Source organism: Hoplias malabaricus, chromosome 12, assembly GCF_029633855.1.
Source record: "Hoplias malabaricus isolate fHopMal1 chromosome 12, fHopMal1.hap1, whole genome shotgun sequence".
In the NCBI taxonomy this organism is placed as follows: domain Eukaryota; kingdom Metazoa; phylum Chordata; class Actinopteri; order Characiformes; family Erythrinidae; genus Hoplias; species Hoplias malabaricus.
The window spans coordinates 25,833,272-25,856,730 of NC_089811.1; the positions used below are offsets into that span (position 1 = coordinate 25,833,272).

General features: G+C 40.4%; 3 protein-coding genes and 2 non-coding genes across 5 annotated transcripts in view; 1 reads left to right on the plus strand and 4 right to left on the minus strand.

The window, feature by feature from the left end:
• The window catches only part of clasp1a (cytoplasmic linker associated protein 1a), a 66,704-nt gene extending 66,068 nt beyond the window's left edge, over window positions 1–636 (minus strand). The window contains exon 1 of the mRNA XM_066686335.1: window positions 181–636. The gene's annotated coding sequence lies outside the window, so the exon portion shown is untranslated. The remainder of the gene's footprint in view (window positions 1–180) is intronic.
• A 1,117-nt stretch (window positions 637–1,753) lies between these two features.
• On the minus strand, window positions 1,754–7,177 carry nifk (nucleolar protein interacting with the FHA domain of MKI67). Its single transcript, XM_066686596.1, has 6 exons — window positions 6,925–7,177; window positions 5,163–5,285; window positions 4,210–4,318; window positions 3,481–3,692; window positions 3,310–3,369; window positions 1,754–2,887 (listed from the first exon to the last, which is right to left on the minus strand). Exons 1-6 carry the CDS (start codon window positions 7,042–7,044, stop codon window positions 2,705–2,707), a joined length of 807 nt encoding a protein of 268 aa, XP_066542693.1. The 5' UTR covers window positions 7,045–7,177; the 3' UTR covers window positions 1,754–2,704.
• Window positions 3,102–3,222, minus strand: LOC136664303 (small nucleolar RNA ACA64). The gene has a single exon (XR_010795112.1). It is a non-coding gene; the product is annotated as a small nucleolar RNA ACA64 (small nucleolar RNA).
• LOC136664302 (small nucleolar RNA ACA64) lies at window positions 4,910–5,036 on the minus strand. The gene has a single exon (XR_010795111.1). It is a non-coding gene; the product is annotated as a small nucleolar RNA ACA64 (small nucleolar RNA).
• An 879-nt stretch (window positions 7,178–8,056) lies between the features above and the next one.
• si:dkey-219c10.4 (high affinity cGMP-specific 3',5'-cyclic phosphodiesterase 9A) lies at window positions 8,057–23,236 on the plus strand. Its single transcript, XM_066685920.1, has 14 exons — window positions 8,057–8,144; window positions 9,378–9,527; window positions 10,862–10,913; window positions 11,358–11,460; window positions 11,902–12,044; window positions 12,132–12,191; window positions 14,233–14,410; window positions 14,976–15,098; window positions 15,277–15,369; window positions 16,358–16,425; window positions 16,519–16,621; window positions 17,034–17,138; window positions 17,284–17,430; window positions 23,054–23,236. The coding sequence occupies exons 1-14, from the start codon at window positions 8,057–8,059 to the stop codon at window positions 23,234–23,236; spliced, it is 1,596 nt and encodes a 531-aa protein (XP_066542017.1).
• Window positions 23,237–23,459: the final 223 nt, after the last annotated feature.

Here is a 23,459-nt window from a genome sequence, read left to right on the forward strand (position 1 = left end):
TAATAGTATGGCTGTGTAATAAAACTGGGGCCTGTGTATATGACAGTAGCTCTCTGAGCCGTTTTCATTGATTATTTCCAAAGCTAAACCTGCTAACGGCGTTAACGTCAGTTCTCAAACAAAGCACTCAACAACGGCACACAGAATCGTTCATTAAACACATACAAACCGTGTACACACCTGGAGACTCCCAGAGAATCACACCTCTCCAACTCTCCCTGAAAATCGTTGGAGGTTTCGGGAAAAGAGTGTTTTCAGACACAGTGCGATAAGAGAAGCATGGAGGAGTCTCTCCCAGCTCCAGGCTCCAGACTCAGCGCATGCGCTAAATACCCTCAGTACACCCACCCTGGGAGACTTACCACAGGTAGCGCTAAATGTATAATCGTACAGTAACTATAAACATCACCAGAGGTCCTCACACCTCCCTGTTGCGCACTCTTCGTGAGGTCATTTAGGGACCCTCCAGTGAATATCAAGCTTTTAAAATTGTTAGCATGCTCGTGTGGTATTTATGTTAAAAAGTGTATAATGCGCAAAATTGGTAGTGATGGCCGAGCCTGATTTTTGAAACAGCAGTGTTCCAAAGACAGCTTCAGACGGACGAACTACCCAGGCTTCTTTACCACAACTCGGGCAGAGCTCGCAGCAGGAGCGCGGCGGTGGGTGGAGACCGCGGATACAATATTCATAGATGTAGGCGAGGTCGAAGAGTTCCAGCTAAACCTGTTAAAGCATTAAAAAAAACCTTCTAAACTTTAAAAATTAAGATTTTTTTTCTATTCCAGCCAAACAATATGTAGTCCAACAAATATGCAGTCTGAAATATTAACAAAAGTTAAATATTTGATGCTGATCATTGTTGTAAGCAAATATTCGTCTATAATATTACCTATATGATTGCAATATCAGTTTCCCCAAACCTTGATATATTCAAACGCTTTCTGGCAAGGTTTTATATTATAGTTTCTTTTAGTTCAAACTTAAATCATGACATCTGTGTAAAATATAAGTTGTGACATGCACAATGAAGCAGGTGCAACACTACACATAGCATGTCATGTTTTTCTTCAGTTTGGAGTAACATTACAGGAATATACTCAGAGACATTCTTCAAAGTTGCATTCATAATTTGTGTTGGGATTCATTGGTTATTCAGGAAGGTTCATTGCAAGGTTTTACTCAAGGTGGTGGGGACCAGAGTATCAGAATTATTGTTTACTACAATCCAAATATAGCCCTTCATTTACTATTCAAAATGACCACCTGTACGTTCCAAGCATATAATAAAAAAGTATACAAATGATACATCTATAAGATCTTGCGGTGGTCTTCTGATTGTGGACAAATCACCCCTGCGCGCCACCTTGCGTTTACTTTAAGAAATACCACAAATTAATTTGGCAAACCGTCTTAAATTAAGCCGTTTTCATCGTTCAGTGATCAGTGAGGTATTCCAAAACGCAGGATTGTAGTTAAGCCACGTAGCTTAAGCTCAAAATTTGGCCACACACACCTAAGGGTAAATGCACGACAAAAAACACTTAATAGCACTGGAATTATAATTCCTTTTCCTTGTTCACCCAAAAGTCATACCTAATTATATGATCACTTTCCAATGAAAATTGTCTCGCAATTTTTGTGGATTTTACTGCAGCATTTGAACACAGCAGTTGTTCATTTTATAATGATTGGACAAATAGGCTCCATAATCTTTACATTGCCTTCCACTGAAATTCCATGTTTATTTCTGCTCCTGTAAAGTTCCTATTTTTGGAGACACTGTACGTTTTTAATTAGACAGCAACTACAATATATATTTACACACACAGAGACAGATAACAGAAATGGAGCATAAGAATAAGATATAGATTGAGAGAGGAATATGCCACTGTTTTTGGAAAAGTAGTAATACAGGACAAAAATCCAGGCTACTCCAAGATTTTTTTTTATTAATATTGTTTTGTGTTAACAGACAGGTGTAGATAGAAATTTCAGATATTAGCCTCAGCCCAAAATACCTACAATAGCGCATGTGTAACATGCAGAATGGGATGTCCTAAAATGGCCTCAGCTGGGGTTCACTCATTCACAATATATGCTCCAAGAGTACAATCAATAATTGTTGCTCATTGTACATAAAGCAACAAATTCAACTAAACAGAACCAATGACATGCTTATACCTGCAGATATTCAGTGTTCATTGTTCTTTAGGAAACAATTCACATGATATTCTCAGAAATGGATAGCATGACCTAAAATATTACAATATACTGTTGTACTCTCCACCCCTTCACATGGATATAATCACCCTTATCTTCCTTTTCACCTGCTCTCTGTATTACCCATTCGGTTCTTGTAAAGCAGCTTGCTTAACAGCTGTGAAACATTCTGTTCTTCAGAAATAAGAACACTATTTACAGTTAACCTGTGCTTAAAGCTCTGATTTGCTTAAAACAAATCAACTGAGATCCTCAACCATAATGAAAAAGCAACAGATAAAATAACTTTACAAAAATTAAACATGTACAAAAGCAGAAATGGGTTCCTCAGCTCATGTCTTTGAGGAGGCCATGACCATCTGCAGAATTAATCATTTCCATATAACACTTCAGCTTTGCAGCTTAGGAGAGTCTTTCTGAAGGTGATGTCCAAATCTCAGCACTATTTTCTTTCTTCTTGCTTTTCCTCCTCTGATGCTTCTTATTCTTCCTCTGATTCATCATCATCATTATGTGTATCCTCTTCCTCTGTGTCTTCTTCACATTCATTGTTCTCTGACGTACACTGAGGTTTGACGATAACTTCATCGTCAACGTCATCATCGTCTACTTTCATCGACCTTCTTTTCTCCAGGACTGAAGGGGTGCAAACTGGTGTTGCATCCTACATAATCACAGTTCATTCATTAAAAACAATTGGAGCAAGAAGACTACGAACATTGTACAAAAGAACAAGAGACCCACTTTGGTTGTCAGACTTAATTAAACTGAAATGTCCTGGTCTTAAAGCATCATCTTTAGTATTACATTTTCAAATAGTAAAAACATCTGTTATAATCAGAATTACCCACCAGAACACAGATCTTTGAAGTTCATTAACGTGTTGGTGCATGGGTTTCATTGTGCAGCTACATTAGCTGCCAATAAGCTTAATGTACCAGTTTATATTGGCACAGTTATCTTACTCCAGAAAACAAACTGGAGTAATTTTCAGACTGTGCCCTGACATCAGGCATTGATGTCCAGAACAAGGGAGGGGTTAAAGTTAACACCATACTAACTTTTTTTTAATAAGACGTAGCTTACCTCACTGCAGACAGATGTGTCAGCACCAGATTGGGTTTTCTTTGCTTTAACTTGAGCTGCCTGAGAAAGTATGGTAGAGTTATCAATCCAGCTAAAAAGGTAAACAGCAAAATAACTAATAAATATAAAACAAAACTATTAAACTGAATACTAAATCTGAATTCTACTTACAAACCCAGGAAAATCATAGTCAATGCCTTTTTCTGCCAGTCTCTTGCGAAGCTTGGATTCTTTGCGCAGAAGCTTTGAAGTCATTTTCTTCATTTCTTCTGGGCCGTGACCTCGATTATAGCGTGAGGCTGCAGGCCGAATGGGCTTTGTAAATACCCTCTGACAACCAACAAAAAGCTTTTCATGAATCTCCTCAGGTGGAACCACATGACCTGAGCAAACCAGGAAAAAAGTCAACCCCAAGTGTACATTGTACATATCAGTCATAATATTGTGACCACCTAGTTCCTACACTCACTGTCCATACTGTCAGCTCAACTGATGCCCACAGGACCAGGTATGTTTTGAGCGGTGGATCATTCACAGTGCTGCAGTGTTAATGACATAGTGGTGATGTTTTGGATGGACTTGAAGACGATTACCACAATCTGTGCAGCAACAGATTAACTCATAACCTAAACGGTGGACCATTGTCGTCGCCGTTTCTAAAAGTACAAATAGTGAATGTACAGTGTTTAATAACTAACCCACTCATACAAACAACATACGCTAACCACAAACAAGTGAGTTACACTGCAGCACAGAGTATGACTCACCACCCAAATCATACCTGCTATGGGGTGGTCCTATGGGTGTCCTGACCAATGAAGATCAGAATGGACAATCACTGTAGGAACAAGAAAGTGGTAGTAATGCTTTGGCTGTTTGTGTACATTACAAGTTACACACATTTGATCAGCCTCTCTCCCATCAGGTAGTTGTCCATAGTCTCAGCCACAATCTTGGCCACCTCATCACAGGCAAACTCCACAAAGGCATATCCTTTACTCTGGCCTGTCTGTAAACAAAAGCAGGACCAGTCAGCAGAAACATAACCAATTGAAACAGTGGTTCCCAGTCACAGTTTTGGTCACAATGCTCAACCTTAAAGCCTATAAAGTAGCAGGTAAGATGTAGAATACATCTATAAGACTGCTTTCTAAGGACTCCTCTAAGTGCCTACAGATTGCAAAATCGTGGTATAGGCACCAGTTCAAGAACACAAAAATCTGACATTTTGAAACGACGCATTTGTGTTCTGCATGCCCAGAGAACTGCAGCTGATGTAGAGTATTGGATTACAGCCTTCCACATAAACTGGGTTTAAATTCCCCATGCAGAATATAACACTACACCCAATAAGAATTTGAGCAAAAATCATTAGCGTGAAGTCTGTAACATGACTGAAAATTGTAAATCAGAGATGTGCAGCCTAGCGTTGGGGACATTTGGGCTTTGATTCATTTAGTCTGATTCAACTTATTAACAAATGGACAAGTGCCAGCTGTGTCAGGATTGTGTATCTCAGAAAACACAACAAGCAGAGCAGGGATCCACTGAGGAACTGGGATTCGGGGTGAATCAAAATAACGTAGCTACAAATGTTTGCATTTGTAGGCACATGGGTTTCATTGCACAGCTATATCAAGTTGGCAATAAGCATATGTACCATATTCCTGTAGGCACATGTATCTCACCCTCTACAACAGCCATGTTGAAGGTAATTTTCAGAATGTGCCAAATAACCTGTCACTGCAGGTAACATTTACAACATGGAAATGTATAAGAACAGGGTAATTAGCACAATGTAAATGATACTTAAAAAAATAAATAAATAAATAAAAAACACCAAACAAACATACCTTCTTACTCCTTGAAAGTCTTAACCGAAGAACTTTGCCAAACTGTGAAAAATACTCTCTGAGCTGTGGCTCAGCCAGAGCTCGAGGAATGTGGCCCATATAAATCACCCCAGGCTGCAGGCTCTGAGAGGAAACAAGGAGCAGATTACAAAATATATTTATACATTTCACTTTTGTTTTCTATCCCTTCACCCTAGACAATTATTCAACGAGTCCATGTCACACTGTCAGTGCTTAAAGAACACATTTAAAAATAAATATAAACAGCCTTTTTTAAACATATTTCACGCAAGATGCTACGTTCAGCTTGTATTCTTTTTATGTCATTGCTGTAAATGTATACCATGGGTATAGTTTCATGATGTAACCATCAAAAATAGAGGTGATTGTTATTATTACCCCATTTACAGGTGTGATGTATAAATTGATAGGCTGCATTCTTTATAGGAGTGTGAACAGGAGGAGCACAAGACGACGCTGAAATTGGCTTCTTATTCGGATTTTCTGTTCCAACCTTAAATTGTGCATTAATTGCATTCTTTTGCCACTAGATGGCAAAATAACTGTCAAACCAAGGAAAAACTACAGGTTTGGTTTATTTCCTAAAAAAACACTCTTTATTGTCAAAGTCTCTCAAAAATCTGAAAGGCACATTAAAGCTACACTATCAGAGACTTAAAATCCTAAAGATGAAGATATTTTATTAAATTATTTTGTAATGACCATGTGAACGTGTGTGAGAGAACATTGCGTGTGTCTTATTTCCTATGACGTCTCTCAAAAACAACGACAATGAGGAGATTCTGCCCTAAGAAACAAACCATATACGCAATTTCCCCACACATTCTATCAGGTCATATGATATATTTATAGGGCCATTATCAAGAAATCCACAGTGAAGATATATTTATCTTCGGAATTTTAATAGTCTGTTATATTATATATTTAATGAACATTTCAGTTTTTTTTGAGAGACTTTGATAATGTCCAAATAATTTCCCCACACTATTTCTCATGCCATGTTTGTAGTTTTTCCATGGCACGGAAGTTGTGTTATGCTCCCATCTAGTGGCGACAATCTGTAATAACTGCGCCTTTTAAGGGGGAACAGAAAATCCGAATGTGAAGCTGGCGAATAAAAAACAAACTTCATCGTCGTTAGCTGCTGTAGGTAAAATAGGTAGATTACGCTAACATCCGACGCCAACAACATTTGTCGACGTTCAGTTTTGAGACGCTGTGTTTTTAGCGCTATGGACCTGTTTTGCAGAAATGCTACTCGGGGGATTGTAAAGATGAACCCTGAAATTCCCCGGAACCCTACACAATATCTCATTCATATATGAGAGAGAGAGAGAGAGAGAGAGAGAGAGAGAAAATAACGAGCTCTGTTCTGATTAGCTGCACTGCTTTGTGGACCGTTGAGAATAAGCCTAAATTTGATCATTTCAGTGAAAACAGTCGAAAACAATATTTTGCTGCAGATATAATGTGGAATATGCCCCACAGTATTGTTACACATTTTATTCAAAAACTACGAAACAAAGTCAGCGATATTTGTCGGGCTTATTCTGGTGAATTCGAAAGCGTGGGCTTTAACGCACTGTATTTCGACGTCGTTCTGTTAAAACCGAGAGCGCCGCTGAAAAATAAATTAACGACATCTTTCTGAAGGCAGAGAAAGCAGAATTTAAGTGATTGAAGTGATGTAAAGGTGCCGAGTTTGCACGAGTCTGTTGGACAGAAACAGTGTTGCACTCACGGTTTGGGGTCTGCTCTTCACTTTCTGAACTTTCTTTCGAAACTCCGAGTCCTCCGCGGGGTTCAGAGCGAGAAGCTTCTGGCTTGACTTCTTCTTCGACGACTTATTCTCCTCCGTCATCTTTAAACTCAGCCCGAAAGGCGGCGGACACTGAATATGAGAAAGAAGGAATGAAGACACGCGGCTCCGCACTCACACCAGCCACACTCCTCCACCCAATGAGAACAGACACATGGCTGAAATGGCGTCGCTACCACAATAAAAGTCCCTGCCCTAACACCACACTGAAGCACAGCGACCTCTTCTGTACAGGAGTACACAGTTACAGTCTAAACACAGATCAGCCACAACATTTAAACCACAAGTAAGTAAAGTGAATAACACTTCTTTGTTAGAGTGGGACCTGTCAAGATATGGGATATATTTTTGTAGCAAGTTTAAATTGATGTGTTGGAAGTAGGAAAAATGACCAGTCGTAAGGATCTGAATGACTCTGACAAAGCCAGATTTGTGTTGTTTTCATGCTCTGTACCTTCCAAAAGTGGTCCAAGGAGGTGAAATGGCATCAGGGTTTGTCCTCCCTCAGCATCCATCTCTGAAGTGCCCTTGAGCAAGGCACCTAACACCCAGCTGCTCCAAAGGAAATAGGAAGATCCTAGTGTGTTTGCTCACTGCTCCTAGTGAATTTGTTTTTGTGTGTGTGTGTTCACTGCCAAGGATTAGGTTTAATGAGGAGTCATGGTTTATTTGTACTGCTGTGCAATGATAATTAATGCTTCCAGAGTATTAACTTAAAACATCATCATAAGGTATGAAAGGGACGTTCCTAATACAGCATGAGTAAACACTACACTGAACAATATTGTAAGAGATCTAACAAACTTAAATTAGTTACAAATGTGTTTTACCCCATCTTAACTGCCTGGATATAATATTTATAAGTTTCAAGCTCTATAATGCCTTGGTTAATATGGGCCAAAGCACATGGGTAAAGAGAATGGCGCGAAGGTTGTAAAAGGAGGGACAGAACAAAGGAGTGGGAGGAGGGGTTGTGGAGTGGCACTCTATTAAATAGATATCACACTGTAAACACCTCATTCAGCTGTGAGGAGTGTGGGAGATACTGTCCATCATGGAAACTAAAATCATTTATTTCACAGTAAATGGAAGACCAGAGAAGGCACAGTTTCCTGTAGACTGTCCTGCACAAGACGTCAAAGGTAATCAAACAAATACTATTTGAATATTCATATTTATAGATTGTATTATCTTCATAAACAGAATAAAATTAAGGAGGCTCTTCTGAAGCAACCGCACATGAATTTAAAGTCACCATGTTCAATGCCAAATATCAGATATAGCCAACACCAGAGTGTGGAGCAGTAAAAGTGTTCTCTGGAGTGAGGGAGATGTATCCGTTTCTTTTAGAATGTGTTGGACTGGTGTATTTTGTGATTCAGAACTAACACACAATATCAGTATATGATCTCACTGATCCAAACTGCTCTAAAAACCTTCCCAAATTTGTAAAAAATGATACTGGGTTGCAGCAGGATAATCTACCTTTGAATTCTCTCATTTTCAGAAGTGTTGGATGAGAAGTTTTACCACAAAATTTGAATCCATCTACAGAAATGTCATTTTTATAGCTGTCACACTGATACACTATGTATTTCACTTCATACAAAGCAGTGATTGCAGTAGAAGTGAGGGTTTTGTATACGAGCTAGGCTCATTCAGCCCATCTGTCACAGGCTATTCAAATAATCACTTACTCAGATGACAGTATTTATTTCCATCTACAAAAAATAGGTGGTTGTTTACTGAATCACCAAAACAGCATAAATGGAAGCTAGAAATTATTTTTTACTGGAAGCTCTATATACACCTCATCCTACTATGGAGCATCCTACTATGGAGACTTTTGTTTTTTTTTATTTACATCAGTGTACTGGATTGCATTAGTAATGTCCCCTTGGGGGGACAGTAGTTGTCTAAATGAAAGCAGGGCACAGTTGAATGGCATGTGCGTGTGTGTGTGTGTGTGTGTGCGTGCTTCAGTTGTAGAACATGGTACACAGGTGGTTTTGACAGAGCTCTGTTCAAGTGTCAAGCTTTGTATCAAGTGTGTGCCATGCTTCAAACTCCTTTATCCTTGTGATTACATTATGTTCATTTAAGGCACAAAAAGGTTTATTATTACATTTGTACTTGACCTACTTCAAAACTACAACTACAAAAAAAAGCAATGCTTTAGATTGATCTGAACAATGAGAAATGGCCATAATACTTTATTTTAGTAATTGTACTGAAATATTCATTTTTCCTTCTAGAAGATACTGTGTTTTATTACAGCAGAAAGGATATGCAGTCTTATACAAAGATTGGGATAGTCCTGGACAAATGGCTAGCTCAGTGTTAACTATAAAGTAGCACATCATCTTTTCTTACAGATCTGTTTCGCTCAGCTGCAGAAGCAGGTCCACATGATATCCTCAAACTCTACAATCCCAAAGGAAACATTATTAACATCTCCCCTCAGCTGAGCCCCAACAGCCCTCACACCTGCTACAAATTGGAGGTGGTTGCTGCAGACTGCAACAGTGAGTTTTTAACTATTCTCTGCATCATTCATTGTGTACTAAACCTATTTTAAATATTGTTGCACAAGGGAAGTTAATGGACATTTAGAGACTATAAAAATCAACGTTATTCTTCACTTCAAGCATGTTGCAATTCATAAAAAAAAAAAAAAAAACAATAACAAGGATAAATATTGCTATATTTAGGTGATATAAATTATGAATTCTCCTTAAAAGGGAAAATATAGTAAATAAATAAATATATAAACACAAAAAGTTTCCAGGCATTAACACATTCATTTATAGATCTGTAGCTGCTACCAACCCACAAAGCGGGAGACAAGAAAAAAAACACGGGATAAAATTATTCTAATTTGCTCAATTCTTACGTAAAGTGCTGAGACTTTAGAACTGTATTGTGCCCTTGTCTGAGTCTCTCCATTCACAGCACTAGATTCATATTTATCTCATTTTAAATGTAGCATAAAGAGGTTAAAGAGAGCAAAACTAAGTAAATGATTAAATACTGCAAAAACTAGAAAGGAGAAAAAAGAAAGCCAAGCGAAAATAACTAAAAATCCAGTGTTTCTGCTCCTCTATCCTGATCTCCTTTTGCTGAACTTAGTATTCTCATTTAAAGGAACAGGTGCTGGAGACAGTCATTCTGAACAGGGCTGTTTAGACAGGGGGAGAACTGTGCTGTAATGTTTGATCTCCCACGTGGACACAGGGAGAACACACCAAACTCCTCACAGACAGTCACCAAGAGCGGGACTTGAACCCACAATCTCCAGACACTACCTACTGTGCCACTGTGCCGCCCTTGACTAAAGCATGTCACATATATTTTACTAAGAACTGTATTAACTTGTGGGTGGCACGGTGGTGCAGTAGCTAGTGTTGCAGTCACACAGCTCCAGGAACCTGGAGGTTGTGGGTTAGAGTCCCACTCCGGGTGACTATCTGTGAGGACTTTGGTGTGTTCTCCCCGTGTCAGCATGGATTTTCTCCCACGGTCCAAAAACACACATTGGTAGGTAGATTGGTGACTTAAAAGTGTTAGTGTCTGTATGTGTGTCGCCCTGTGAAGGACTGGCGCCCCCTCCAGGGTGTGTTCCTGCCTTGCGCCCAATGATTCCAGGTAGGATCTGGACCCACCGCGACCCTGAACTGGATAAGCGGTTACAGATAATGAATGAATGAATAAACCTGTGGGAAAGGATTAATATATATTCCATTTTAAACAGATGGGCTGCTATCAGATCAAAAGAGAAAACTGTATGATGATATGGAATTAGTTGAATGATATTATGGACTGCAAGGAGTATGGTGAAGTGTACAGCTGTTGTTTTCAGGCACAGAGCTGGCAGTGGCACTGGGATTTGATCTATCCTCCATGGAAAAAAGGTAAGCACTTGTCAATATTTATCAAATGTGTTAAATAATGAACACGGAATGACCAAAAGAGACAGGTACTGGTGTGGATCACTAACTCCTCTTCAACTCCTCAAAAATGTACAGGATGGAGCTCCATCATCCCAGAGTTCTACTTACTCACAAATCGATGTTGGGGGGCTCCACCTGCACACATTTGAGCTCAGGCTACTGTGACGCTGCTCCAAATCATCTATTTGCTCCTCATGATTTTTTTTTTGTGGAGTATATACAAGTTTTGTGTGTGTGTGTGTGCAGCAGAGTGTTTTTATGTACACAATGGATACATTCTGAATTTAGTAATTCTAAAATAAAAATAATAATAATTTAAACTTATATATCACCTTTCCCAAAAGATGTCTACACAATTTTGTACACAGTGCACAGTTTGTACACACTCAACACTTTCTCAATTAGGTTACAGAGCCTGGAGAAGAAGATTCTTGTTGAAGCAGGAGAGATCCCTCCTATTGTGTATGAGATGAAGAGTCAGGTGGAGTCATTCAGAGAAAAGCTGGAGGTAAACACAGATTAATGCAGAAATTTTCAAAATTCAGTGTTTACTAAAAAACACTATTCACTCTTTGTAAGTAAAACTGTAGAAACACTATAGAGAACTCCACCACTTTTTCTGAGTGTCAGTGCTGTCAGACAGATTTCAGCTGGGTTTGATGTGAAAAGCTCTATTCCTGTGATATACTTCACAGTGGTACATGTAGGAACCACACATCTAAAGAGTTGAATACTTCATAGCAGGAAGCTATTGTACAGAAAAAAAATTAATATCCTTTTCAGAGATATTGATTTACTGTAGTTTTGAGCTAAGAATCTGGTCTAATAAACCAATCAGCCATAACATTATGATCCCTTATGATCCTTATTTCCATAGTGTAATGCCAGTTGCATCCTCTAATATCCATTATTCTTGCTAGTAAGTGTGGTGTTCATTGCTTGCCTTCAGAATGTGGAGCACCTGAGTTGGCTGGGGCTATTTAAGGAGCTTTCAGAGGGAACCCACAAACCCTCACCATTCTATCATAAGCGAACACTACGCAAGACACGAGAGGAATGTGAACATGTCCGTGAAAAGTTCTTACAGATGAGGTGAGCTGGCCACTTTATTTATCTATTAAGTTTTGGATGGTAGCTATAGTTTAATCAATAAAAATAATAAAAATATTCTTCATACAGTTCTCTGGAGGTCTCGGAGGAGGTGAGACAGTACCTTAAGACACCAACCTTTGACAACTGGTGAGTTCACAGGAATAATGTCAGGAATATTCAGTGTAACAATTCAGCAAAAGTCTGTAAATATTGGGGAAAGTGGTGGAATCATACATTTAAAGTCAATTAATATTATAAACCTTATTAGTCATTATTAACATATTTAACCTTATCAGACATGCCTTCCGGGATTAAAATTCTCAACTGCTGTGATGGATTTCAGTCACGGCAGTTCCCTGCTAAGCTGGAACTCTATTCATTGCAAAAATGTTTTTTTCAAATGTTCACATTTCATTTTGAAATATGCCATTGTTCATTCATTCATTCATCGTCTGTAACCGCTTATCCAGTTCAGGGAATCATTGAGCACAAGGCAGGAATAGACCCTGGAGGTGGCGCCAGTCCTTCACAGGGCAACACACACACACACATTCACTCACACCCACGGACACTTTTGAGTCTCCAATCCACCTACCAACATGTGTTTTTGGACTATGAGAGGAACCCGGAGCACCCGGAGGAAACCCACACGGACACATGGAGAACACACCAAACTCCTCACAGACAGTCACCCGGAGCGTTTCTTGAACCCACAACCTCCAGGTCCCTGGAGCTGTGTGACTGCGACACTGCCTGCTATTATAAATCCTAGATTCACATAAACATTCAAGGGGACATAATATAAAAAATGATGTGCACATTAATATGGGGATCTAGAGTCTACTGAAACACAAAATGTGAATTAAGACTACCCAGTCTTATGAGTCTGAAAAAAAGTCATGACTCTTTTATAGAATGCAGGCACTGTAGATTTGTCCAACCACCTTGTCTGAATTTCTCCAGTCACAGTGCTAAGAGCATGTTTAAACAGGGTAGAATAAGCAGTGTGCTCACAGAGATACAAGTGTACCTGATAAAATATGGTGACAACAAGAACAGAAAAGATAGAGAACCAGGCCAAGCCAACTATAGGCTTCATGTACCCTGTCCATCAGCCTTTTTTAATGTGAAGCACCTCAGTGGCTCACCCGCTTTCTTGCTCACTTACCCATGTTTAACTGATTCACAATTGGCTTTGCCTTACTGACAAAATATCCTCATCTTATTTTATTTTAGATATGAAACGATTAATCAGGTGTTATATTTTTCATTTGAGAAAGTAAATGTTATGTAAATTTGGACCCCATTTAATGTACACAGTTTCTCCTTAAGGACTGTTTTTATATATTTGTACTACATGGTGCAGTGCTGTGTTACCTTTTAATTTTCTGACATTAAAATAACACCAACATCTCATATTATTATAGTCACAAGCTTGGACATATTTTAATTATTCAGCATCTTATTGGACTATTTTCGGGGCTATATTAATTAATTCCTTCTTATTTTCTAGATAAATGTTCTTCTCTGGGCAGTAGCTGCTGAAATATTAAACCTCATTAGTCTGTAAATCCAACAAATGTAAATTCAACAAATGAGCTGAGCACCTGCTAGAGCTAAATGAACATCCTACTCAAGCAAAAGCACAATTCCTCTAGCCTCTTTATGCGTAATTCAGGCTTTTCATGTGTGTGAGTGGGCTAATATCAATATGAATGGTAGTTTTGGGGGCTATCTATCAATAGGAGTCCTTCAGAACAGAGCATTACGTGTCAGGCTTTGAAGACTAAATTTTATGCAGTGGTCTGCTGGCTTAGTTTTTGAACCCAGTCTTTTCACATGTACAAAACAGGATGCAGGTTCTCCACAGATGCAAACACAGTTTAGGAAAAGGCGATGAATGTGTGTGTTGTCCTTGTCTCTGTCAAAGACCTTTTAAAAAGCCTGATGGAGTAATCAAGGCAATGCATGAATGGGACCAAAGCATGAAAAAGCAGGTTAGAGATGTGAGTCATCAATTTGAATAATGGAATAAAAATGTCAGGCTGCTGACATAATAACATCTAAGATAAACCTAATAGAGTGTGTACCTTCCTACATCTATGGGTCCATGTCCAAGAATCCTAATACTTAAATTGCCTACCTTTGTAATATAATCAGAACTCTGTGTGTGTGAGGGACTGTATAGGCAGTGGGAGGATGCTGAGATCATGGTGCTGCTTCAAGTAATGTACACAGACCTGGACTTTATCTCCACTTTCAACATTGAGCTGGATGTTCTGCAGGTGTTCCTCTATGAGGTCTACAAGCGCTACAACAACATCCCCTTTCACAACTTCAAACACTGCTTCTGTGTCACTCAAATGGTGAGAGAGAGAGAGAGAGAGAGAGAGAGAGAGAGAGAGAGAGATTGAAAATACAGTGAAAGTTAACTCTACAATGCAGGAGGTTACACTGTTAGTACAATACATATAATACATATATTTTGATGTAAAACACCTCTTTGAACTACACAATAATAAGATGCACGTATACATAGTGAGAAAAACTGTCAGTGGTGGAACCCTTAAGGGTGCATATTCTGTACCTTTAATTAGAGAACATAATTGCTCATTATTCCATTATAATTGTAGGTTTGAAATTTGTGTTAATTTCATAAACTCCACTTAATCTCCAAGACCTTTATTATGGATTTTTTTTTCTTGTATTTTACACAGTTCTATAACGAAATATTACAAATGTTGACCTCTTCTTCTAGAAAAGAGAATGCAATGTACCTTTATGGAACATTTACCCTGTTTGTTAGTTTACTGACAATAATGTACCTCCACCATACCTTTTTTTCTGAGAGTGGGAAGTGCGTTTTGAGACACCCATAGCTGTTGCAGTAAGTAGCTGGCTCACACCTGGTCTGTGCTCTTTTGTTGGCAGATGTATGGGTTGATATGGCTGACGGATCTAAGGAATAAGATGGACAGCACTGATCTCTTAATCATGCTGACATCAGCTGTGTGCCATGATTTAGACCACACTGGCTACAACAATGCCTACCAGGTGAGAAAGGCTGTCTCACTTTCACCTGTAAGTTAAAGCAATGCATTTGAAATATTTAAACAGTCTATGTTATAAAGCAGTGAAGACGCACTCAGATTTTGTCTCTGTTTTAGATGTATTTTACAGTTACATTGCCATATAATGGGCTATAGTGATAAAATCATCTACTGTTTTTCAGATTAATGCTCGCACTGAGCTTGCCTTGAGGTACAATGACATCTCCCCACTGGAGAATCATCACTGTGCTATAGCATTTGAGATACTGGAAAAGGTAAAATCTTAATTATTTTGTATACATCAAACTGTAAAGTGTTAAAATGTGTTGATTTTCCAGATGTAAGGAACACATTGACTAAGACAAAACATTAAATCCCCACTATATCTACCAAATGGGGCAGCTGTGGCCAAACAGCAAATAAAGAGTTTTATACATCTGTTGTGCCACTGTCAGTGAAGGGGGATTTTCCAGTTTATACCTAGAAAGACCCATTGTGATGAGGTATCTTGAAGTATGAGAAAAACAACACCAGCTTTAGGGTAGATTTTTGGAGATAAGCAGCGTGAAATGTTTCTGCTTATATGTTTGTTTATTTCATTAATTTTAATTTGTCTCATCATTCAATTATCTTTTAATTATATAGTTAAAAAGTTAAAAATAAAGTTAACTAATTCTAGACCAATGGGCAGCAAAGTGGCGCAGCAGGCTCCAAGGACCTGGAGGCTGTGGGTTCAAGTCCCACTCTGGGTGACTGTCTATGAGGAGTTTGGTGTGTTCTCCCCATGTCCGCATGGGTTTCCTCTGGGTGCTCCAGACCCACCGCGATCCTGAACTGGATAAGTGGTTAAAGACAATGAATTAATAATATTTTACATAAAAAATATGTAACAATTCTGCATTTATTATGCTTTAATTTAAATTTTATTATTCTTGGTAAATAAGTAAATATTTATGTATATTGTTCATTGAAATAGATGCGTGATTTTAAAGCTATTTAGCTACATCCTATCCACACACACTCACACACACACTTACTGCAAAGGGTGAAAAGATTTTTCATTGTAACATAATGCAATTATTCATAAACCGGCCTCCCTCTGCTTGTACCCAATCACATACATTCTACTGAATTAATCATACGGCAGGTCAGTACTGATTGTACTCATATAGAGACATAAATATACTGAAATACAGAAACATAAATGACTGGTAATTTACATAAAATGCCGAGTGCCTGCAGCTTTATTTTAATCTCTTTCAGACGGAGAGTAACATTTTTCGAAACCTGACAACGGAGCAGTACAAGAGGATCAGGGAAGGAATCATTAAGTATGACCCTCACTATTTCACTAAAGACATTTAGAGTGCTCAGTGACACCCACACCAGGCCAGAGCTATGTTTGTTATTTAATTTTACCTCAGGTGTATCCTTGCAACAGACATGAGCAGGCATACAGAGATCCTCAACAAATTTAAAGCCATTCTGCCTGTGTTCGACTTCTGCAACAAGGACCACAAGGATGTGGTGAGAGCTCATGCATTTTCTACATTTTCAAGTCTTAGCACATTTCTAAAAGCACATCTCTCAGTGGAGGCAGGCACGCTGCAAACTCCTCGTGATCACTTTCACCTCAGGATTACCTCATAATTTTCCAATCAGAGTCAATCAAATTCCCAGTTATGGGAGTGGTCACTGTTTTTGAGGAGTGTTCTGTGTTCTCCCCTATGTTTGCATTAGTTTCCTCCAGGCTCTCCAGTTTCTTCCCTCAAGTGCATAAACACGCTGGTTGGTTGATTGGCTGTGCACAAGTGTCCATTGGTGTGAGTGTATTAATGATTACGTATGTGTGTATGAGGTGCCCTGTGATGGACTGGTGCCTGCTACTGAAGTGGTTACAGAAAATGAATGAATGTATGATTCCTTCTTTGTGGCCTAGTTGATGATGATTATGATCAAAGTGAGTGACATCTCCAACGAAGCTCGGCCCATGGACGTGGCTGAGCCTTGGCTGGACTGCCTACTGCAGGAGTTCTTCAACCAGGTGATAACAAATATTTAAAAATTAAACAAATAACCTAAAATTGAAAATTACCACTAAAAACAATGAGATTAAGAAAGTAGATTAAAGCTGCATGCACCTTGTGAATGTTTTTATTAGTTCATGCTGATTCTTATAATCTGCTTAGAGTGACATGGAGAAGCTAGAAGGACTCCCAGTAAGCCCCTTCATGGATCGAGACAAAGTGACCAAACCTTCCTCTCAGACTGGCTTCATCCGCTTTGTCCTGTTCCCTCTCTTCATTGAGCTGGCCAACCTCTTTCCTTGTCTGGAGGTGAGGATCAGGATTACACAGACACCTGATATAAACCCACATAAAGAACCAAATAGCATCAGTTGTAATAAATGCTAATTTAGTAAATTTACATCCAGAAAATGTTATAACAATTTAATGGAGGTTAATATCAGTTTTCATGAAAGATTTGTAGGTGTCATGTAGGCTACATCTACAGCATAAGTCTAGTCAACTAGACAAGTTTGGTGTCAAGATTTAGAGTTTTTAGACTGGAGTTACTAGGCTAATGTAGCTAACAGTTTTTAGATGTGCATGACCTACCAACTAGTACAATGTTTACGCTTCAGTATTTGTCCCAGACCACATCAGGTTGTTCAGGATCTAGGACTTTCTTATGCGATATATTTGTCTCGTATCTTGTTGATAACTGTATGCCATACATCCATTATCCACCGCTTATCCGAGTCCGGGTCGCGGGGGAAGCAGTCGGAGCAAAGAAACCCAGACCTCCCTCTCCCCAGCCACCGACGCCAGCTCCTCCAGGGGTATTCAGAGGCGTTCCCAGGCCAGTCGAGACATATAGTCTCTCCAGCGTGTTCTTGGTCTGCCCCGGGGCCTCCTCCCCGTTGGACATGCCAGGAACACCTCTCCAGGAAGGCGTCCAGGAGGCATCCGAACCAGATGCCCGAACCACCTCAACTGGCTCCTCTCGACGTGGAGGAGCAGCGGCTCCACTCCGAGTCTCTCCCGGATGTCCGAGCTCCTAACCCTGTCTCTAAGGGAGAGTCCAGACATCCTGCGGAGAAAACTCATTTCAGCCGCTTGTACACGCGATCTCGTTCTTTCGGTCACTACCCAAAGCTCGTGACCATAGGTGAGGGTTGGGACGTAGATTGAACGGTAAATCGAGAGCTTTGCTTTTCTGCTCAGCTCTTTCTTCACCACAACGGACCGGTACAGAGCCCGCATTACTGCTGACACTGCACCGATCCGCCTGTCAATCTCACGCTCCACTCGTGAACAAGACCCCGAGGTATTTAAACTCCTCCACTTGAGGCAGGATCTCACTTCCAACCTGGAGAGAGCACTCCACCCTTTTCCGACTGAGTACCATGGACTCGGACTTGGAGGTACTGATCCCCATCCCTACCGCTTCACACTCGGCTGCAAACTGGTCCAGCAAGAGCTGAGGTCCCGGCTCGATGAAGCCAACAAGACGACATCATCTGCAAAAAGCAGACATGGGATCCTGAGACCACCAAACCGGACACCCTCCGCCACTTGGCTACGCCGAGAAATTCTGTCCATAAAAATTGTGAACAGAACTGGTGACAACGGGCAGCCCTGACGGAGTCCAACTCAGACTGGAAACCAGTCGGACTTACTGCCAGCCATACGAACCACACTCCTGCTCTGTTTGTACAGGGACTGGATAGCTCGTAACAAAGAGCCCAGTACCCCATACTCCCTGAGCACCCCCCACAGAATACCCCGAGGGACACGGTCGAATGCCTTCTCCAGATCCACAAAACACATGTAGACTGGTTGAGCAAACTCCCATGCACCCTCCAGGACCCTAGCGAGGGTAAAGAGCCGGTCCTGTGTTCCACGACCGGGGCGGAATACGCATTGTTCCTCCTGGATCCGAGGTTCAACTATCGGTCGTACTCTCTTCTCCAGTAGCCCCGCATAGACCTTACCGGGGAGGCTGAGGAGTGTGATCCCCCTATAGTTGGAACACACACTCCGATCCCTCTTTTTAAAAAGGGGAACCACCACCCCAGTCTGCCAGTCCAGAGGCACTGCCCCCGATGTCCACGCGATGTTGCAAAGACGTGTCGACCAGGACAGCCCTACAACATCCAGAGCCTTGAGGAACCCGGGGTGAACCTCATCCACCCCCGGGGCCCTACCGCCAAGGAGTTTCCCTACCACCTTGGCCACTTCAGCCCCAGTGATAGACGAGCCCCCCCCCCCGGGTTCCCAAGCTCTGCTTCCTCTGCGGAAGACGTGCTGGTGGGATTGAGGAGATCCTCGAAGTATTCCTTCCACCGTCTGGTGACGTCCCCAGTCGAGGTCAACAGTTCCCCACCCCCACCATATACAGTGTTGGTGGAAAACTGCTTTCCCCTCCTGAGTCGCCTAACGGTTTACCAGAAACGCTGAGTTTTTGCCTCAGCGACTGCCGAGGCTGCGAGCCGCTTGGCTCCTCGGTACCTGTCGGCTGCCTCCGGAGTCCCCTGAGCCAACCAGGCTCGATAGGACTCTTTCTTCAGCTTGACAGCCCCCCTCACCCAGGGTGTCCACCACCGAGTGCGGGGATTGCCACCCCGACAGGCACCGACAACCTTGCAGCCACAGCTCCGTTCAGCCGCCTCAACAATAGAAGTCCGGAACATGGCCCACTCGGACTCAATGTCACCAGCCTCCCCCGGGATGCAGTCGAAGCTCTGTCGGATGTGGGAGTTGAAGATCTTTCTGACAGGTTCCTCTGCCAAACGTTCCCAGCAAACCCTCAGCACACGTTTGGGCCTGCCAGGTCTGTCCGGCATCCTCCCCCGCCATCTGATCCAACACACCACAAGGTGGTGATCAGTTGACAGCTCAGCGCCTCTCTTCACCCGAGTGTCCAGAACATATGGCCGCAGGTCAGATGATACAACTATAAAATCGATCATCGAAATGCGGCCTAGGGTGTCCTGATGCCAGGTGTACTTGTGGACACCCTTATGTTCGTATGCCATACAGTGTTGTATATTTCAAGTCAAGTTTACTTAGCCACAAGAGGTCCATATAAGCCACTGAGCCGAACATGGTTTCACTGGATCATGTAGCAATGACCAGCAGTGATGAACTCTGTTGGTCCAGTTGTGGGTTTGATTCCCACTCCGGGTGACTGTCTGTGAGGAGTTTGGTGTGTTCTCCCCGGATCTGCGTGGGTTTCCTCCGGGTGCTCTGGTTTCCTCCCACAGTCCAAAAACACACGTTGGTAGGTGGATTGGCTTCTCAAAAGTGTCCGTAGGTGTGAGTGTGTGAGTGAATGTGTATCTGTGTGTCTGTGTTGCTCTGTGAAGGACTGGCGCCCCCTCCAGGGTGTGTTCCTGCCTTGCACCTAATGATTCCAGGTAGGCTCTGGATCCACCGCGACCCTGAACTGGATAAGCGCTTACAGATAATTAATGAATGAATGAATGAATGAATAAACTGCTGTCCACTCCCAGTGTTTTTGATTATTTGTAGGATTCAAGCAAATTATATTGTCCATTTTCATACATCACACAAGTTTTATATATTTATTTTAAAATCAAATATTTCAATATATTGCAATATAAAGGTTATTATTATTATTATTATTATTATCGTTACACTTATATAGCGCCTTTCTATTATATGTTAACACAAAGTAATATTATTCAGACAAAATGTTTTACAAATTTTTTCACCAAATGACACACACAATATCTAGCAGATAACAGACAGCTGCTATGTGAAGATGCAGGTGATTCATGATTAAAAGTTCATTTTAAACATATGATTATCATTCAATTTTTGATTGTGCAACTGGAATACAAAATTGAAACTGTGAAACAGAGGTTGAATAAATTCATCCGAGGGAAGGAAAGTTCTGTAATTATCTTTGAGTATGCAGAGGAAATAAGGAATAACAGTTGATCATTGACTTTGTTTCTCTTTGCATTCCGTTTATGACAGACCCTGTTGAAAATAAGCCTGAAGGGTCATTTTTATGATTCCTGGTCCAGACTTCCCTGCACCACGTTGTTATTTGGATTCCGATTCTGGGGGAAGGGGGTGATAAAATAGGTCACTAGGTTTGACCAGGCTAGGTTTCTGAAAATTATAATCTAATTCTTAATAATAATAATAATAATAATAATAATAATAATAATAATAATACATTTTATTTATAACACACTTTACATTTGAAACAAATCTCAAACTGCTACAAAGTAAAATATTTTCATGCGAAAAAAAACAAAAAATTGCATGATGAAAACATCAGCAGGTTACTTATAAGTCATATATTCTTCTAAACAGGCATGTTTTGAGTCCTTTTTTAAAATTCTCACAGAGAGCAGAACGCCCGGTCACCCATGGTGCTGAGCTTAGCTCTGAGGAGTACCGGTTGTAGAGTGGAGACATTGTGATGAGGTTGATGGGGTGAGCAGGTTTTTTTAGGAAGGGGCATTGCCATAGATGCACTGGTGAGTAAGAAGAGAAATCTTGTATTCAATCCAGACAGAGACAGGAAGCCAGTGAACGGAATAGAGAATGGGAGTAATGTGGTCATATTTTCGCACTCGCATCAGGACCCTAGCAGCACTGTTCTGCATGTAATGTAACCTCTGAAGACTCTTGCCAGGAATCCAGATGAACAGTGGGTTTCATCCTCCTGATTGCTGTGAGACTTCTGAGAAACAGTTATTGGGCTGGGATATCTCAAACTGAGACTGGGAAGGCTGCACAGACAAACTGGTGGAGTTAGAAAGCTCTGCATGAATTGAGTCAATTTTTGTTTTGAAAAATGTCATAAAATTACTACAGTGCTTCTATAGTTTCACTGAATGAGTGCGCTTGTGGTTTGAGGAGATGACAACAGCTATTTGGAATTTCCTGAACTGTTTTGAATGGTGAAATTATAGCACGTTTATCTCACACTACAATGACGAAGTTAAGCTATTGCAGATAAAAGAATAAAGTTTGGCATAGTTGCTGTTAGATATATATATTCTGTTGTATCTGCTGGGGCTGTAAAATAAGAAACAAAGCGAGTTTCTTTGAAGTGTAATGCTTACTTTCTTTACACTTCACAATAACAGTGTTCTTTAGTTTAATGACAAAACGTAAATATTCCTTAGTATTTATAGAGAATTTAATGGTTACATAAATTGTGTTTGTTAAATCAAGTCAGTGATAATCTAATTATTTTGATTAATGTTCCATCATAGCCCTCTAAATGTTACCTGATAGTCCTTAAAATGTCCTAAGAAAGTCGAAAGAGACGTTTAAAGAACTCAAACGTCCCATTACAGTCCTCTGAATATTTCATGGTAACCCCATATAAGTCCTATATAGTGTTGGTTCTGGGGCTGACCTCGAGACCTTTTTCAGTCTCACAGCTCCTTGTTACCCCTTCCTCCCCTTGCAAGTGTTCAGTGGATGTATGTGAGGGTAAGTGAAAATCAGAATTGAGGACTTAGTATGCAGTCTGGGGTACATAAATTAATGTGTTTCACAGTGCTAATTAGTGGCTGCAAGCTTTCTTTCTTATATATATATATATATTTTTTTTTTTTTCTTCCTTTATCTTATACCTATTGTTTATTTAGCTATTGTTAGTTCTTCTCCCATTCAAGCTGAGAGAACAAATGCTAACACATGCTTCCTCTGAGACATGAAGCCAAGTAGCGTTTTGAACTGCTGGTAATATAACCTCATTGGATAGCTCAACATGCTTAGAGGAGAACACTTAATTGCTGTAATTTAATAGAGTTAATTGAATAAACCTAACAAATCTATTAAATTGTTAGCTACTTTAACCTCATAGTAAAAATGAAGCAGCAGACAATCTCATCTGATTGGGTCAGAAGAAATATGTGCATTCTACAATCCAAGTCAGGATTAATATATATGTGTTCAACAGCAACACATCATTGACCCAGTGAGGAAAGCCCTGGACTATTACACAGAGATGGAGAAAGCTTTAGAGAGAGAGAAGCAGAACCGGACCCAGAGCGAAAACATCAAAACAAAAGAGAGCACCACTGCAAAAGAGACTGAGCTTCAGCTGGAGAACGGAGCAGTTCTGAAACGCAGTGTAGTGTAATGACTGATGTAACACTAACTGTACATAATTGGGGGAAAGGACAACTGAAAAAAAAAAATAATGATGATGATAATAAAAATATTTAAATTCATTAAATTTGCAGAATTTGCCTCAGTATGTCATTATCAGCCCTGTGAAGGACTGGCGCCCCCTCCAGGGTGTATTCCCGCCTTGCGCCCGATGATTCCAGGTAGGCTCTGGACCCACCGTGACCCTGAACTGG

What these genes read in the sequence shown, in the direction of transcription:
- nifk (XM_066686596.1), bottom strand. Translation starts at nt 7,044, where the DNA reads ATGACGGAGGAGAATAAGTCGTCGAAGAAGAAGTCAAGCCAGAAGCTT. An exon ending in GACTTTCAAGGAGTAAGAAG is followed by an intron (nt 4,319 to 5,162) that starts GTATGTTTGTTT and finishes TTTTGTTTACAG; the next exon opens with ACAGGCCAGAGTAAAGGATA. An exon ending in ACACATCTGTCTGCAGTGAG is followed by an intron (nt 2,888 to 3,309) that starts GTAAGCTACGTC and finishes GTGATTATGTAG; the next exon opens with GATGCAACACCAGTTTGCAC.
- si:dkey-219c10.4 (XM_066685920.1), top strand. Translation starts at nt 8,057, where the DNA reads ATGGAAACTAAAATCATTTATTTCACAGTAAATGGAAGACCAGAGAAG. An exon ending in GCTACAACAATGCCTACCAG is followed by an intron (nt 15,099 to 15,276) that starts GTGAGAAAGGCT and finishes ACTGTTTTTCAG; the next exon opens with ATTAATGCTCGCACTGAGCT. An exon ending in ACCTCTTTCCTTGTCTGGAG is followed by an intron (nt 17,431 to 23,053) that starts GTGAGGATCAGG and finishes TGTGTTCAACAG; the next exon opens with CAACACATCATTGACCCAGT.